The sequence below is a fragment of the Nanorana parkeri genome, unplaced genomic scaffold (assembly GCF_000935625.1).
Source record: "Nanorana parkeri isolate BGI_ZX_2015 unplaced genomic scaffold, ASM93562v1 scaffold3661, whole genome shotgun sequence".
Taxonomy (NCBI): Eukaryota; Metazoa; Chordata; class Amphibia; order Anura; family Dicroglossidae; genus Nanorana; species Nanorana parkeri.
In genome coordinates this window covers 6,030-23,639 of record NW_017309929.1, presented here as the reverse complement: position 1 = coordinate 23,639, position 17,610 = coordinate 6,030, and the positions used below count along the sequence as shown (strand labels likewise).

Here is a 17,610-nt window from a genome sequence, read left to right as displayed (position 1 = left end):
TATAAACATTGATCAGAGGGGAGATAGAGAGATACAAAGTACTGGCGGGTGTGAGGAGGAACGTGTTAGATCACCGACAACCTGGCAGTGATGTCTGCAGCGTCGTGTTCCTCCTCACAGCCGTTGCTGAGTCAGTGACAGCCAGCAGCTGTGGAGGAGGAAGGCTGGGCCCGGCTTCAGAAGTGGAGGAAGAGGCGGGCCTGATTATGGAAGAGGAGGCGGGGCCCGACGATGGAAGAGGCAGAGCCTGCCAGCGACTATAGAGTCAGACAGCGGATCGGTGCTGACAGGTAAGAGGTGTGCAGCCCAACTGACACCCCGCACAGCCCACCATAGAGAGTCTATGGTGGGCTCTGCAGGGTCACTCTCAGGTGGGCTGTGTGGGATATCAGGTGTGCTCTGCAAGGGGCGTAACTAGAAATCACAGGGCCCCATACAAAATTATGCTATGGGGCCCGGTGATTTCTAGTTACGCCCCTGCAGTCAACATCTGCCTTGACACATTGGTGGTTGGACTAAGGTCACCGAATTGCCAGTAGCACTCAAGAAGCTTCTTGGATCAGCAATGAAATGTCTTCAGTAGGGATGAGCGAATCTTGCTCAAAGTCAAAGTTCATGAATTTTGTGGTGAACCTTATTAAAGTGTAATGGGGGGAGGGGGGGGCAACATTTGTTATTCAGTTCTGGCTATTTGTACAGTCAATAAGCCAACTATTGTCAAGTCAGAAGGCATCAGGTAAAATACACCACCATAGGGGACATGTACTAATGCCAAAATTCAAAAAGGAAAAACAGAGCTGACAATTATTACACTCATGAGGTAAGTTAATATAAGTTTATAATATATAACTACGATATATTGAAGAATACAATCTCTGATACATTGTGTGATCGTATATACGTACACTGCACGGTTACTTCCACAGACTTGGTCGCGTTTCCCATAGAGTTTGATGCGCGGCATGTATAGACTCCGGACATGTTTCTTGCTGCAGTGAAGGATGTGGAGGATTGCAGAGACAAGGTGTTGAGGATGCACTCTTCTTCAGGAGTTGGGTTCCCGTCAGATCTACAACCAAAGATCCTTTTCTCTCCCTCCACCCAGACAACAGAGCCCGGACAGGTTCTGTTAGTGAACTCGGGCGGATCTGTGACAAGAGGAAACAAAGAAGATCCATTATATTCCAACATGCTCATATATTGCAGCAAGACTCCTGTCGGATGTAGGTAGAAATTACTCTATAGGGCCAAATGTTTGTGGACAACTGACCATCATACCTACTGTATATGAGCTTGTTGGTTATCAGATTCCAAAACCATTAATAAGAAGCTGCTTCCCCTCCCCCTTTCTGACTTTATCAGCCCTCGCTCTTCTGGGTATGATTCCACCAGGTTTTGGAGTATGTATGTGTGGGGGGGCGGGGTCTGGGCCTATTCAGCCAAAGGAGGTCAGATAGCGATGTTGGATGAGAAGACCTGACTTACAATCAGTGTTCCTGACCATGCCATGCACCCATGTGAAGGAGTCCTTACAGCTATGTAACATTGATGATCATTGGTTGTGATTGGGAAGTCACTTACATCGCACAGTGAGGTTCTCTTCTGATACTTGTAGTACTTTGTTATTCTCTCGGATGAACATTTCACAGATAACAGAGAGATTTGGTTGTCTTCTTGTTACGTTGATCTCTGTAGCCAGATCCGGGAAGTTCTCCCTCTTCACCTCCACGCCGTCCACACTCACGGACAGACCGAAATACTCCGCGTTACCCTGAATTATATTACAGGTGACGGTCAGCGTGGCACCCACATTCACCTCTCTGCCGGACGTGGTGAGGTTTATTTTGGGAGGTTCTGTAAGAATAAAACACATCAGTGAGTCTGTGAAGGTCACGTGGGCAGAGCCGCAGCTAGCTCCCTTTGCACCCGAGGCAAGAACAGAAAATTGTGAGTCCCCAACAGACGTGTGCAGTGTGTTACGTCATGCGTCCCGCCTCCAGAATGGGGGCGTGCATGAGCAGAATGCGCTGGTGGCCAAATCCATATAGCATAAAAACTAGTTTTGTTTGACTAAACCAATAAGTTCATTTTGTCTGAAACACATTTTTAGTCTTTGCACATGTCTAGTACTATGTGTGCATGAGTGTGTGTTTTTTTGTGGGGGGGGGGTTATTTCTTTTTTTATTATAATTTTTTTTTACTTTTGGGGGGCTTCGGGGAAATATTGGAGGTCTAAACATACCCCTGACATTTCCCTTTTGAACTGGAAAAAGAGATACATACAGGTAGGGGGAGAGCAGCGGGAATGCAAGGAGAAGCTGGAGAATGTGCCGCCCCTCTTCTCCCTGCCGAGCCGTGGCGCAGGCTCCAGCTTAGCACTTGGCGTACCTGTACCATGGCACCCTGTGCTCGCCATAGCGATAGGGGCGAGGGGGTGCAGCCAGGCCAGGCCCTGGCAGCGCCCCCTCTCACCTGCGGCGAGTGCCTCACTCGCCCTATGGTAGCTACAGCCCTGCACGTGGGAACTAAAACATCAAACATCAAAGATTGTAACATGTCAAAGTCTCATTATTCATCTTTCCGGATCACACACATTGCGGAAAAACCACAAAACCTGAAAGGAGAGACATCAAATCTATTCAGTGACACAGATCAGCTCCGTGTAGACGTTATCACGGTGTCTCCACGTCTTGTAGGGGAAGTCCGAGCGTTGGTCAAGTTCTTATTGCAGTGTTTTCCTTTAAGGGCCCAATCATGTTATCATCCATTAATACGCGATACCTGTGTTGTGGTGCGTTTTACTTTGAATGGGCCGATGTACTGCACAGTAACACTCCGCAGAGCAGCAGACCCTTCTTAACGGGGCCTGAGAAATTCTTTAACCCCTTGCTGACCGCGGTGTTTACACCCCCTTCCTGTCCCGTAGCGGGCCCGGCGACGGAGGAGGGAAGACGGAGGAAGAAGAGGCGGACAGGTAAGGGATGTGACCAGCCCACCTGAGGGTGATCTGCAGAGCCCACCATAGAGGGTCTATGGTGGGCTCAGCAGGGTCACCCTCAGGTGAGCTATGTGGGCTCTTCAAGGGGTGTAACTAGAAATCACAGGGCTCCATACAAAATTTTGCTATGGGGCCCTGTGATTTCTAGTTACGCCCCTGGCTGCAATACTTTTTTTGGGGGGTAAAATATAAAAGGCGGGGTCACGTCGGGTAAATAGACACCAAACATGTCAAGCTTTAAAAATGCAGAATACGAATGACAAAATTGGCCATAGGCGACCGCTCATCAGCTTCGTGTTACCAGTGATTGATGGGCCGAGAATGATTGCCCTCACTGCGACGTTCGCGGCGATATGTAACATGTGCGGCGTAATGGGCGCAACGCGGATCGGCACCCCATACAATCGATCGCTTGTATGTTAACAGGGAGCACTGCCTGTTTCTAACTTTTGAGTTTTTCTCCCTCGCGCACGGGAGGGGGCGTGGCTGAGCGGACGTCTAAAGGCGCCCGCTCAGATCTAGAGAGCTTCATTTGATCTGCACATTCTTTGTAGTTTGTAGATCAGCCACTAGAGGGAACAAATGCTCAGCAATCACTCTGTCACCCGATGTGGCCGCCGTGCATGCGTTGCGGTGGCATCTGTGGTGTGGTGTGTGGTGTGTCATCACACATGCATGGGGATGTATTTCACTGCCGGCGGCCATCTTGGTCCATGACCGAGTGCCTCACACTTGACATTGTTATACTCTTAACAGCCACAGGCATGACTCCCAGAGGCAGATGCATGATGGAATTTTGTAGTTTCACCTCAGCTGGAGTGATTGGAATTTGCCTACCCCCCTTCAGCAGATCTTGATCTTTTGGGATTCAGGCAGTGGCGTCACAAGGAGGGTGAGGGGGGGCGGCCTCTGGGAGTCATGCCTATGGCTGTCAAGAGTCTAACAATGCCTCATGGGGGTTGTAGTTTCAGCACAGCTGGAGTTCCAAGGTTGCCTACCCCTGCTTCACAACAAACAAGGATTTAACATTTGTAGCTCAGCCTAGGCTGGGTGGGAGGGGAGGGGGTCACTTAATGGGTAACTTTTTGGTTGGTCTTTCTGTCACATAATCAGGGCCGGTGCTACTACTAGGCAAACTAGGCAGCTCGACAACTCCCCCCCACATGCCCCCCCCCCCCATCTATTTCAAAAGCCAATAGCAGGCTGAGTATTGCACCCGCCCACTGAGCAGAGGAGCGGAACTGTGAGACAACTTTCTCTCTCAGGTCCCCTCCCCTGCTCAGTGGGTGGGGTTTCAGTAGGTAGATCAATTTGCTATTGCTCATTGCTCAAGCACCCCCCACCAATATTTGGAAGAACCCTCGATCTCCATGGAACCCTTGTAGAGAATGGCTGTTGCCTATAGTATAGAGAGGGATGTGTACTTACCATAGATGACTATGTTCTTATTGCTCTGCTTGGAGAAATTGAACACCTGAGATACACAGAGCACATTATGCCGAGCCGGCGGTAGGTCGCTGGTGTTCAGAGCGGACGCAGCCGCCACATGTCCATGGACCTCGGTGTCGGGAAAACCATCAACAGATAACGTAGTAGTGATATTTTCTGTAGGGAATGCACGGAGGACGTCACATCCGATATCAGTCACCGTCCCATGTTCTATCCACTCCTCAGCTGTAATACGAGGATTCTCCGGCAGAGCTGTCATCGGAGGGGACACATCAATACATCACTGACCATAACATAGATGGACTTATGCAACAATGCGGCAGAAAGAGGAACGAGCGCACAGTAACCAATCAGCACCCATATCATTAACAATATCTCATGAACATAGTGAGAGCAGCTCAAAATACAGACCCCCCATACCTGAAACCTTCACAAGGTGGCCACCTGTAGCCACCACCTCCCACCATCATGATGAATGACAATATGTTTCAGGAAGAGCCCTCGTTGGATCTGAGCTTCATTGTGTAGACTTCCTGTGTGACGCGGAGTGCGGAGGTCAGAGGTGTGACGCAGAGTGTGGAGGTCAGAGGTGTGACGCAGAGTACAGAGGTCAGTGGTGTGATGCAGAGTGTGGAAGTCAGAGGTGTGATGCAGAGTTGTGACGCAGAGTGCGGAGGTCAGAGGTGTGACGCAGAGTACAGAGGTCAGTGGTGTGATGCAGAGTGTGGAGGTCAGTGGTGTGACACAGAGTGCGGAAGTCGGTGGCGTGACACAGAATGCAGAAGTCAGTGGTGTGACACAGAGTACAGAGGTCAGCGGTGTGATGCAGAGGTCAGCGGTGTGAAGCAGAGTGCGGAGGTCAGAGGTGTGATGCAGAGGTCAGTGGTGTGACACAGGGTGCAGAGGTCAGCGGTGTGACGCAGAGTGTGTAGGTCAGAGGTCTGAGGCAGAGTTGTGACGCAGAGTGCGGAGGTCAGAGGTGTGACGCAGAGTGCGGAGGTCAGAGGTGTGATGCAGAGTGCGGAGGTCAGATGTGTGACGCAGAGTGCGGAAGTCAGATGTGTGATGCAGAGGTCAGTGGTGTGACGCAGAGTGCGGAGGTCAGAGGTGTGACGCAGAGTGCGGAAGTCAGAGGTGTGACACAGAGTACAGAGGTCAGTGGTGTGATGCAGAGTGTGGAGGTCAGTGGTGTGACACAGAGTGCGGAAGTCGGTGGCGTGACACAGAATGCAGAAGTCAGTGGTGTGACACAGAGTACAGAGGTCAGCGGTGTGAAGCAGAGTGCGGAGGTCAGAGGTGTGATGCAGAGGTCAGCGGTGTGACGCAGAGTGTGTAGGTCAGCGGTGTGACGCAGAGTGCAGAGGTCAGCGGTGTGACGCAGAGTGCAGAGGTCAGCGGTGGGACGCAGAGTGCAGAGGTCAGCGGTGTGACGCAGAGTGCAGAGGTCAGTGGTGTGAAGCAGAGTGCAGAAACTTACAGAGCACATGAATCGTCTGATGTCCTAATTCAGGTGCTCTGCCCACTTTCTCTCCTGGTGGGGTTGGGGGGGAGCAGCAATGTCTCCTTTGCTCAGGTGAAGTCTCCAGTCCAGCATCATGCCTCCAGCAGCCTTCTTGTCCCGTCAGTTAAGGACCCACTCTCTTGCTGTCAGCCGGCCAATGGTGGTGCTGTAGTCTTCCTCCCAGCCTATAGCAGCTGAAGTGGGCGGAGGAACCTGCAGGTGGCCGCCGAGGAGCCTGATCATCGAAGCCTTTTCACTTCCCTGGCCGCTGCAGCTACAGAGCGGCCGAGAGGGGAAATCTGACAGGTGTGACCGCCACTGCGGCAGCTGTTTTAAAGGGGCCCCCGCCCAGTCCACCCCGGCATTTATCTGCCCCCCCGGTTGCCCTCAGGCAGCTGCTTGTACATTACCACCGGCTCTGAATAAAGATTCTCTGTAAAGTGTCTGAGGAGCTGCTATTAGAATTGCTCTTCAATACATTTTCATGACAGAAGAAGCAGCAATTTAGAGGCTTCAGAGAGAGTTCAGAGAACCGTCATAGAACGTATACACACCCTCCAACTTACCGTAAGTCCTGACGGTGACAGGGGATGAAGACACAGTGGTGTTGGGGACTCTTGTGAGGTTTAATGTGACCTGGCAGGCAAAGTCCTCCAGGTTGTCACTACGACTTGCCGTGAACTTAAATGTTTCCGTCAGATTTTGTGGGTCTCTTCTGGTGTCCCCTTCATATGTTCTGCTGAGAAATATTTCTCCTCCTCTGGTCACTGATAACATGACATATTTAAGGGGAGCCACGTCATCCACCCAACACGTGACTTCATGTTCCTTGTCCTCCTCCAGTTCCATCTTCAGGTCTATGGCCACTCTAGACGGCAGAGCTGTAATGACAGAAGATCCAAGTCACTGCACTGTGCGCATCCAGGGACACGTGATCATTGAAAGGGGAACTTAAAGTGCAAATCCAGAGCTAATATTTAGTGTGGAATTCTATGGAGCCTGAAGAAGGGATCCCAACAGCTCATATCTATAATAAGTTAGCCAATAAAGGGAATCCATAAAACACCAAACTAATTCCTCAATGGCTTGCACCAGTGATGGTCCTATGATGCAGAGAGGAATAACGTGCGGCCCCTGACATCACCAAAAGGTCCCACACACACTATGCAGTGAATGTAATACTACGTGAAGCTGTCAGAGACTGCAGACATACAGGAGATTGTCAGAGAGATCTGCTTCGGGGGTTCAGTGAACAATGCCTGCGGGAAGGCCAAGAACACCAATATGTAGTGTGTGTCTTGGGAGTGTGAGCTCGGAGGAAGAATCAGAGATTGGTTGTGCTGGAGATGGGACACGATGCAAAGGACAATGTGTGTGTGCTGGAGGTGGGACACAGTGGTGAGGACAATGTGTGTGTGCTGGATGCGGGACACAGTGGAGAGGACAATGTGTGTGTGCTGGAGGTGGGACACAGTGGAGAGGACAATGTGTGTGTGCTGGAGGTGGGACACAATGGAGAGGACAACGTGTGTGTGCTGGAGGTGGGACACAGAGGAGAGGACAACGTGTGTGTGCTGGAGGTGGGACACAATGGAGAGGACAACGTGTGTGTGCTGGAGGTGGGACACAGTGGAGAGGACAACGTCTGTGTGCTGGAGGTGGGTGACAATGGAGAGGACAACGTCTGTGTGCTGGAGGGGGGACACAGTGGAGGGGACAATGTGGGTGTGCTGGAGGTGGGTGACAATGGAGAGGACAACGTCTGTGTGCTGGAGGGGGGACACAGTGGAGGGGACAATGTGGGTGTGCTGGAGGTGGGTGACAATGGAGAGGACAACGTCTGTGTGCTGGAGGGGGGACACAGTGGAGGGGACAATGTGGGTGTGCTGGAGGTGGGTGACAATGGAGAGGACAACGTCTGTGTGCTGGAGGGGGGACACAGTGGAGGGGACAATGTGGGTGTGCTGGAGGTGGGTGACAATGGAGAGGACAACGTCTGTGTGCTGGAGGGGGGACACAGTGGAGGGGACAATGTGGGTGTGCTGGAGGTGGGTGACAATGGAGAGGACAACGTCTGTGTGCTGGAGGGGGGACACAGTGGAGGGGACAATGTGGGTGTGCTGGAGGTGGGTGACAATGGAGAGGACAACGTCTGTGTGCTGGAGGGGGGACACAGTGGAGGGGACAATGTGGGTGTGCTGGAGGTGGGTGACAATGGAGAGGACAACGTCTGTGTGCTGGAGGGGGGACACAGTGGAGGGGACAATGTGGGTGTGCTGGAGGTGGGTGACAATGGAGAGGACAACGTCTGTGTGCTGGAGGGGGGACACAGTGGAGGGGACAATGTGGGTGTGCTGGAGGTGGGTGACAATGGAGAGGACAACGTCTGTGTGCTGGAGGGGGGACACAGTGGAGGGGACAATGTGGGTGTGCTGGAGGTGGGTGACAATGGAGAGGACAACGTCTGTGTGCTGGAGGGGGGACACAGTGGAGGGGACAATGTGGGTGTGCTGGAGGTGGGTGACAATGGAGAGGACAACGTCTGTGTGCTGGAGGGGGGACACAGTGGAGGGGACAATGTGGGTGTGCTGGAGGTGGGTGACAATGGAGAGGACAACGTCTGTGTGCTGGAGGGGGGACACAGTGGAGGGGACAATGTGGGTGTGCTGGAGGTGGGTGACAATGGAGAGGACAACGTCTGTGTGCTGGAGGGGGGACACAGTGGAGGGGACAATGTGGGTGTGCTGGAGGTGGGTGACAATGGAGAGGACAACGTCTGTGTGCTGGAGGGGGGACACAGTGGAGGGGACAATGTGGGTGTGCTGGAGGTGGGTGACAATGGAGAGGACAACGTCTGTGTGCTGGAGGGGGGACACAGTGGAGGGGACAATGTGGGTGTGCTGGAGGTGGGTGACAATGGAGAGGACAACGTCTGTGTGCTGGAGGGGGGACACAGTGGAGGGGACAATGTGGGTGTGCTGGAGGTGGGTGACAATGGAGAGGACAACGTCTGTGTGCTGGAGGGGGGACACAGTGGAGGGGACAATGTGGGTGTGCTGGAGGTGGGTGACAATGGAGAGGACAACGTCTGTGTGCTGGAGGGGGGACACAGAGGAGAGGACAATGTGTGTGTGCGGGAGGTGAGACACAGTGGAGAGGACAATGTGTGTGTGCTGGAGGTGGGATCTATTACAATAATTCTTTGTTCAGCCAAATCCATGATTAGGGGCAGGATCACGTAGGGAAAAGTGAAAGTTCAGCTTACATATTATGGCACTGAAGGCTGCTTCCCCAAATCCTCATCCAACATAGGGATCATCTGCAACATCCATGGTTTCCATTAATGTTATTAAAGTGGCACTATGGGTGAAATGTAAATGGCATCTATAGTGCAGTGTGTTTGTATCATTACCACAGCTGTGTTTGTTGTCCTTTCTTTAAAGCAGAACAATACTCACCTTCCCTCCAGCGACGCAATGTCCATGAGCTCCCTCACTGATGCCGTTACCTTTGATGGTCTTCTTCTGGTTTTGGGATCTTCAGCCATCTTGACTGGCTGCACCTGGATGACGTAGTCCCTGCGTATGCACGTGAGTTCATTCATTCCGACAGCTGCTGAAATTGTTCAGTGTCAGCGACCGATTTAAGGGTTGACCTGACTCGGTGTCAGTGCTGACTGGTCTTCATCTTGTTCCTTGTGACCCGACCTGTGCTCTGCAGACACTTCTTCATTACTGACCTATCCTACTCCTGACCTGCTTTTGGATCGGGCTCGGTACCATTCCTCACCCAGTGCCTGACCTCGGGTTCATCTCTGACCCCGATCCTACTCATGACTTGGTAGTGCACTGCTCACTCATCGCTGACCTCGGCCTGCTGTGTGACTTCACTACTACCTCTGACTCGTTCCCGCACTACCCATCAAGTGCCTGCCCTGGGCTGCTCCAGGATCCAGCTATGGACCTCCATGAATCCTCCTTCTGCCTGCCTGCAAGTGTCATGGTGGACTCTGCCGTCCTGAACCCAACACCCAGCCAGAGTTCCTCTTGAACTTCTGCTGGTGCTTCCTGTAGGTTCTGCTGACTGCTCGCCTGACACTCCTGCCCCCCCAGTCATCATCACCGGTCCGAGGTTCTGCAAGAACATCTCCCGGCACTCGTGTTCCTCCGGTCCCTCGTCTGTCATTGTAGAGACGTAGAAGGTGACAGGAAGAGCGCCTGATCCCAAACAGAGCTGTGCACAGAGCCAGGAGGCTGAGAGACATTTGTCTTCATTGTTCTGTCTAATAACCCCGGCCAGGTCAGAACACCGAGCTCCATCTACCCCTTGGATGAATAGTGGGCGCGGAGCCCTAAGACGTCCTCTCCTTGGACAACACGCCATTAGAAGGTGACATATAGATCTGTATGTGATGATATCAACTGAAATGTTATTAGATTGGAATGTATTCAGTTATATTTAGTTATTAGACATGTGCACTGCCAAAAAATTCGTTTAGTTTCGTTTCGTTTTAAATTCGGATTTTTGTTATTTCGTTTTTCGGGATTCGGGTGTGAAAGTCAATTCGGATTCGGAATTCGGATTCGGACGAAATTCGGTAGCGGTAGGTCGAACATTCGTTTCCTGTTCTTATTCGTTTCTTATTCGTTTCGTTCGTTTGTTTGCAGCAGAGTGACATTTGAGTGGGAAAAATATTTTTCTCCTCTAATGTCACTTTGCTCCAACGAACGAAACGAATAAGAACCGAAAACGAAACGAACGTTCAAACTACCGCTACCGAGTTTCGGAAATGGAAATTCGGATTCGTTTGCATTCGTCATGTCTGTAATTCGGAATTCGGATACATCCGAATGTCCGAAATTCCGAAAATTCGTCCGAATTTCGATTCGGAACGAAACGAATCGCACATGTCTATTAGTTATATTACTTTAAACCCGAGCTCTAGCCATTGTTCAGCTTTCAGATGGAGTGGGGAAGAGCTGAATTTCTATCGGGGTCTTACATCTGTCTGTGACCCCCTTTAAAAATGTCCCTCACTTCCTGTGGGTGGGGAGAGGAGGTTGTCACTTAGACAGGAAGGCACAGACAGTAATGAATACATTGTCACACGTTCCAAGCCTTCCACACTATAATTGTGTTTTTCTTTGTGTCTGTTTCCTAGACTTGTGCGCCGTCAAAAAATTTGTTCCGTTTCATTTCGTTCCGTTTCGTAATATCCATTATTTCGTAATACGTGTCCGAAAACTCAATTCGGATTCGTACGAAATACGGATTTTCGTTAGTTTCGGCACATTTTCGTAACTTTACGAACATTCGTTATGATGAAGTTAAAAAGCAAAAATACCTTTGTTAATATTGGAATCGATGTGGTAGTTGTTTTTGTACTTCAATATAACGAATGTTCGTAACGGAACGAAAACACATCAACGGAATTTCGTATTTCCTGCCTGTGTATTGTAATGCGACTCTCAGCAGCAGCCGATCCGTATCTCGGATTAAAAAAAAAATCTTGTCATGTTGTTCAACCTCATTTACAGGGGTAATATTATTTCCCGTTTCAACGAAATTCGGATCCGAAATTCGTTAACGGAATTTCGTATTTCGGATATAATTCGGAAACTGCAATTTCGGATTTCGGATGCTTCCGAATCTACGAATTTCAGGAAAATTCGTACGAATTTCGATTCGTAACGAAACGAATCGCACATGACTACTGTTTCCCATTACTACTTCTCCTGACAGGAAGTGGTTGCAAATCTCCCCAACAGGAACACTGTTAGAATACACATTACTGTGTTTGTAACAACAACTCCTGCCGTATACATGTTCGGTCACTAGATGGCGGTGTTTATAATTTCCGTTATATCTATGGTATATACTCTGTTGTATTGAGTAAGGTAGAGCAGGGGTAGCCAAACTCCGGCCCTCCAGCTGTGGTGCAACTACAAATCCCATGATGCATCTCTCTCCGGGAGTCATGTCTGTGGCTGTGAGAATTTTGCAATGCCCCATGGGATTTGTAGTTCCACCACAGCTGGAGGGCCGGAGTTTGGCTACCCCTGAGGTAGAGAATAAAGCTGCGGCTTCCTTCCTGTTTCCAAGCCATGTGCAGACTTCATATCAGACTGTCTGCTTGTGTTACTCTTAGTTTTACCACCTGTCTGGGATTCACCCGGACAGTCCGGTTTTTGAGTCTTGTGTCCGGGTTTCAAGCCAACCTAACACCCAGACACAAGACACTGGGTGCCAATACCGGCACTTTACATTCTTTGACAGATGTGGCTGCCGAGGTCCCCAGCAAGCGCGGGACCTCAGGCGGCCGCATCTTCCTGTGAGCCGCAGGTGCGTATAAACAGGCACCGGCCCTTAACATCTCCTCCTACGGCTCCTTCTTGACAGCACGCTGCCTGCCTCCTGACCCCCAGACCCCTGCACTTCCCGCACAGCACTCCTGTAAGCCTGCATAGCCCACATGAGACCCCACACAGCCCTAGTGAGAGCCCCCATAGCCCACCGGAGACCTCACACAGCCCTGGTGAGAGCCCGCACAGGCCACCTGAGACCTAAGCCTAGTTACTCTGTGAGGCTGTGCAAGAAGTTCCAACAGACACACATGGCAATAACAACCTGACAGAGGTTCTAAACCCCCTCCCCATGTACAGTATATACAATACACATAATATATAGATATATAAATATATATACTGTGAGAGTTTAGAAATGGAGATGGGGGATCCACATTGTGATTGAACATTTACACGAGTGAATCAATAAACGTTTGATAGTTTTGGGGAATTATTATCTGAATGTTGGTGAAGGAGGTGGAGCTTCGTTCCCATATGTGAAGTAGTGTGTTGGTGTCAGGAAGCCGGAGCCAGGATTCTTTCATCGCCGTTTGCGCATGCGCATGGTGCAGCTAATAGAGTTGTGTCAGGTGCAGCGTCTCTGCGTAAACGTGCGCGTGGCACGTGAGCGCGGGCGTGCGCCGACGTGTTGTTTGAGTTTTTGGCGCCCTCTGGGCTATATAAGGCTGTGACTAACAAACCTCCTTTGCTGTCAGACCGTCAGCTTCCCTGTGTCCCTGCATCCTGCTCCTGAAGTCTTCCTGTTATCCTGACCCGGCTTGGCTTTGACCTTTCGGCGTCTCTCCAGTGATTGCCCCCCGGCTTGTTCCAGACCATCCTCCTGCCTCATCCTCTGTACCTCGGCCTGTCCTGACTACCCTGCTATCCTTTGCCTGCTGCTCCTGCTCATCGTCTTCCGCTACTACTGGCACTCCTGCCCCTCTGTGCCCCGGTGCTCCTGTACCCATGCAGGTGCCCCAGGACCAGAGAAGCGAGAGAGGCCGCCCCCCGACATCTCAGACTCCCCTAAGGTACGTGACAATTGGATACATTGTAACATAAGAAGAACTCACCATAAGGAATCACTCTGGCCACTTCTTTGTATAACGTCCCATTATCTGATTCGGTCAGACATTGTACAGGGGATTCCGCCCAATCACTGACTCTGACTTGAACGGATGAGAAGAAGTCGGACCTGTTTTGCATTGTGCTGGCATTGCTGTGCTGTGAGCTCGGTCAAACGCTAGACATGTGCGATTCGTTTCGTTCCGAATCGTTTCGTTTTCGTTTCTTATTCGTTTAGTTCGTTGGAGCAAAGTGACATTAGAGAAGGAGATAAACTTTTCCCCCCCTCAAATGTCATGACAAAGGTATTTTCAGAGGGACCCCCTCTTCTACTGTGACCTCCCCCCACCACCATTCTACTCAAAATAAGGCACTCCAGACTTGTATGGATTGTCAAAGGCCACAGCAGCCACTTGTATTTTTTTAATAACCATATCAAAATAAATACAAACTTGAATAGAAAAATAACTCTACTATATATACTCGTAACCAATTAACACACTTATCCAGTTTAAACTCAGGCTTCCGGATCCCTGAAGGTGCTTCAAATAACTGGAATGCCGTCCCATACCTGTATCTGCGGCCTCAGATATTACTAATCGGGCCCCCAGCCGCAAACCACCGCCTCGGGGACCAATATCTGTTAAACCGCAGACACTTCACCGGCCAAAACTAAGTGGTCAAACCAACTGACCACCACTTAAAGGACACCACACCTATGATGGGTCACCAATCCTGGTCAATAAACCCATGGCATCCCTTAACGCCCTCAAGGACCCCAAACCGCCACCAGACTGCCATGACTAGACGAAACCCCAACCCACTCAAACAGCCCAAAACACAGCAATAAAGGAAGAGCAAACAAAATCGAAACCTCCTTCAGGGCGGGCGGGAAATTTCTCTTCCAGAATGATCCTGGGATCCACGTGCCGACCCCTTCTGGAAATCCCACCCCCCTGTGGACCTCCTACAAGCTGGTAAGCCACCCCTTCTCCCTGTTTCCTGTACTTTAACCCTTTACCCTCTGGCTCCCCTTCTCACCCTGTCATGTTGCCATTCCACCCAATTCCCTCTTTTCCTTGCGCTCCATGACTCTCCCTTTGCTGCAAACGAATGAACGTAACGAATAAGAAACGGATACGAAACGAACGTTCGAACGAACTACCGCCAACGAATTTCGTCCGAATCCGAATTCCGAATCCGAATTGACTTTCACACCCGAATCCCGAAAAACAAAATAACACAAATCCGAATTTAAAACGAAACTAAACGAATTTTTGGGCAGTGCTCATGTCTATCAAACGCATACCTCCAGCACTGTGCCGGCACCGTCATCAGCAGCTCCCGGGTCACATAGCAAGGATTTGGAGTTGGTAGGACGGGGGCCTAATCACATGATCATTGTGACAGCCAAAGTGATGACATGATGGCGGAGCTCAGGAGACGCACTTTGGTCTTTTCGCCTTGGGTGCTATAGGACCTCCTCCTTGCTTCATCCTCCATAGGTCATTCTTCTGCACCTTGGCCCTTCCACTCCGATACCCCTTGGCCCCTATACAAGACTTTAGCAGCCTTGACCGCTCTTTTCCTAACCGGTTAGAGTGAGCTTTTGGGTTTAGGTCTCATCCAAAGCAATCACACACCGTGTTCATACATGCTACAGGTCTGACCTCAATATAACTAGGGACGCACTGATACCGGTATGTTGGTACCGAGTACCGATAGTTTTTGTCCCTGGTGCTCGCCGATACCAATTACCGAGTACAGGAAGCCAGGTGGTGTGTAATGACTCGCCACTCTCACTACAGAGAGGACCAGTGGGTCAGAAGTAATAATGTTTATAGTGGAAGCCAGGAGGCTATTCTTGTGTTGTATTGAAGCCTTGCTGAGCCGAGGGGATCCAAGGTGGATGTATGAACTTTTCTTTGAGTAAAAGTGGGCCACCGGGCCCTCAAACCGAAGATATTCCGAGTGGACTGCGTCCTTATAGTGCTCACCCTTTGTGCTAATATCTCCAAACATCACAATATATATATTGGCTCTGCAGACAGTTGGCGACTTCTGCGCACTGTGCGCTTCAGCATGCGCTGACCCCGCTCTGTCATGTGACGCGGCCGACCACTTCCTGGCTGAGTTGCTGTTGTTCCCAGTTGCTTCCACTTTGTTATAATCCCAGTAACAGGCGACCGCGGGGGAATATTTAGTAGCTGGGAAATGTCACGGAACACCGGAATCCAATGATTTGGAGGGGGAGGGGCCAATACGTTTGGTAATATAGTGTATACATATAGAGAGAGAGGGAGAGAGACAACAAGGTTATGAAATGTCCCTGAGTTTCAGGGACAGTCTCTCACAATTTGCTGATTTGGTGGCTTGATGTTTCCTACGTGTGAACATTTATTTTGCGCACGTAGAAGGAGGATAAATGAACGTCTTTAGTATATTCTCTTTTTCAATCAAACGTAATGTAATTCTGCATTATGACCACTAGATGGAGCTGAAGAACACTGGACACTTCTTTCCTATGCCCCTCGGCTCCATCTAGTGGCCATAGTGTGGTACTACATTACATTTAACCTAATTGCAGACTTGTTGTGTCATCCGGGGATGGATGTGGACGGCCTTTGATCCCTGTGAAGGGTGGGGGACTCGCTCGTGCTGTCTTTGCTACTCATTTCTGTATATGTGCAGCCGTCATACTAAGCAGGACCTGTTTTCTTTCTTCTTCTTTCTCTTTCCTTTTCCAGACTCTTCCTGATCCTGGTCCCCTTCATCCTCTCGGATCCAGCCACGGTGAGTCCTAGTCTCAGGACCGGTATATGTGGTGCGGGATGGAGTGCTGGTGTAAGGCACGTTTTTTAATTGGTCGACTTTCTCCCGTTATTTGTGTATCGCTCCCATCACTGAGTTAGGTGCCTATGCATTGGAGATGAAGACAATGGGAGGGTTCGATTAGTTTAGCAAAAGGCACCTGGGCAGGGCTGACACCACCCAGTCCACAAACTAGCTGCAAATAGAAAGGCCGAGCACATTTTACGATGTATTGCAGAGATGTACTGAATATCTTTTTTTTTTTTGACCTCTGACCTGCGCCCATTAATGTCTCCTTAGAACCCGGGAAACGTGCGGGGACGCAGAGAACGATGCATCCATTGCCCCCCTTGTATTTCCCGGTCAGACGACGCATGCAGCCGGCTTGTCACAGTGTAATAACACAATGCTGAATGGGGGAGGGGGGCACATCCTGTATGCGTCCGGTCCCGAGCTCATTAAAGCTTTATTTAAACTCGAACAACCAACCTGTCTCGTGTTTGCTGCCTTGGCATCTGTTAAATATCCCGCTGGAAGCGTTTTTGTTGTCACGGTTCAATAAGTGCAAAGAATACCGAGTGACCCTGCCAGAAACCCTGCGGGCTGTGTGCCATCCGCCTTAGTTACATTGTTCCTAGCAATCCCTGAGGACTACAAAACACTACAAAACACCTCCCTACCATGTTATAGAGAAGAACAAAATGGGGGTGGGGGGGCGTGTTCTGTATTCCTGTTCCAGAGTGACAACACTCCTCCATAGATAGTGAGTTGTCACCCTAGGAGGAGTTCAGCCGGCAGCCCAGCAGGGGGATACACAGGACGTCAAATGCCGCAGCGAATCCTCCCAGGACACCACCTATTACCCGATCCCCGAGTCATACCTCCTGTAAATGTCACAGCACCCGGCCTCGAGCCTATGAAAGCCCACATCCCTCCGGCAGCCCTGTGCTGCTTCTTCTTGCTGGCCCCTGGGGTGCTGTAGACTTTAGCTGTGCCATCTGATGATCAGTTGCTTATTGAGGCTCTAATAGTAGAACGTTATCAAGCAGCTGATCAGCAGATAGCACAGCCAATCAGGAGCAGGTCCATCTGCAGGGATGCGGGGGATGTGTGCTCTCATGTAATGCTCGGGAAGTACAGTGAGCAGCCCCAAAGGTCCCGTCCACACATGACGAAGAGCAGAAATGAAAGTGGGCCAACAGCACTATAGAACGAGAGGAGAAGGGATCGATGATGATTGAAGTCATTCAGAGAGGAAATGAAGACGGGCTCAAGACAGCTGCTGCAGCTTCCAAGGGTTATATTGCGGAGAGGCAGATTGCAGGGAATTGAGAGAAATCAACTTCGACACAGGGGTGGTGCAGGAGAGGTGACGGAGAGGTGCAGGAGATAAAGGAGAGGTGCAGGAGGTAAAGGAGAGGTGCAGGAGGTAAAGGAGGGGG

The 17,610-nt window shown here is 50.5% G+C and overlaps 1 protein-coding gene across 1 annotated transcript in view; it reads right to left on the bottom strand.

The window, feature by feature from the left end:
- The window catches only part of LOC108803383 (intercellular adhesion molecule 5-like), an 18,195-nt gene extending 4,697 nt beyond the window's left edge, over positions 1-13,498 (bottom strand). The window contains exons 1-5 of the mRNA XM_018575226.1: positions 13,366-13,498; positions 6,515-6,829; positions 4,427-4,699; positions 1,582-1,854; positions 906-1,148 (exon numbers count right to left, since the gene is read on the bottom strand). Coding sequence (XP_018430728.1) covers positions 906-1,148; positions 1,582-1,854; positions 4,427-4,699; positions 6,515-6,829; positions 13,366-13,498 — 1,237 coding nt within the window. The remainder of the gene's footprint in view (positions 1-905; positions 1,149-1,581; positions 1,855-4,426; positions 4,700-6,514; positions 6,830-13,365) is intronic.
- Between the last annotated feature and the right edge of the window lie 4,112 nt (positions 13,499-17,610).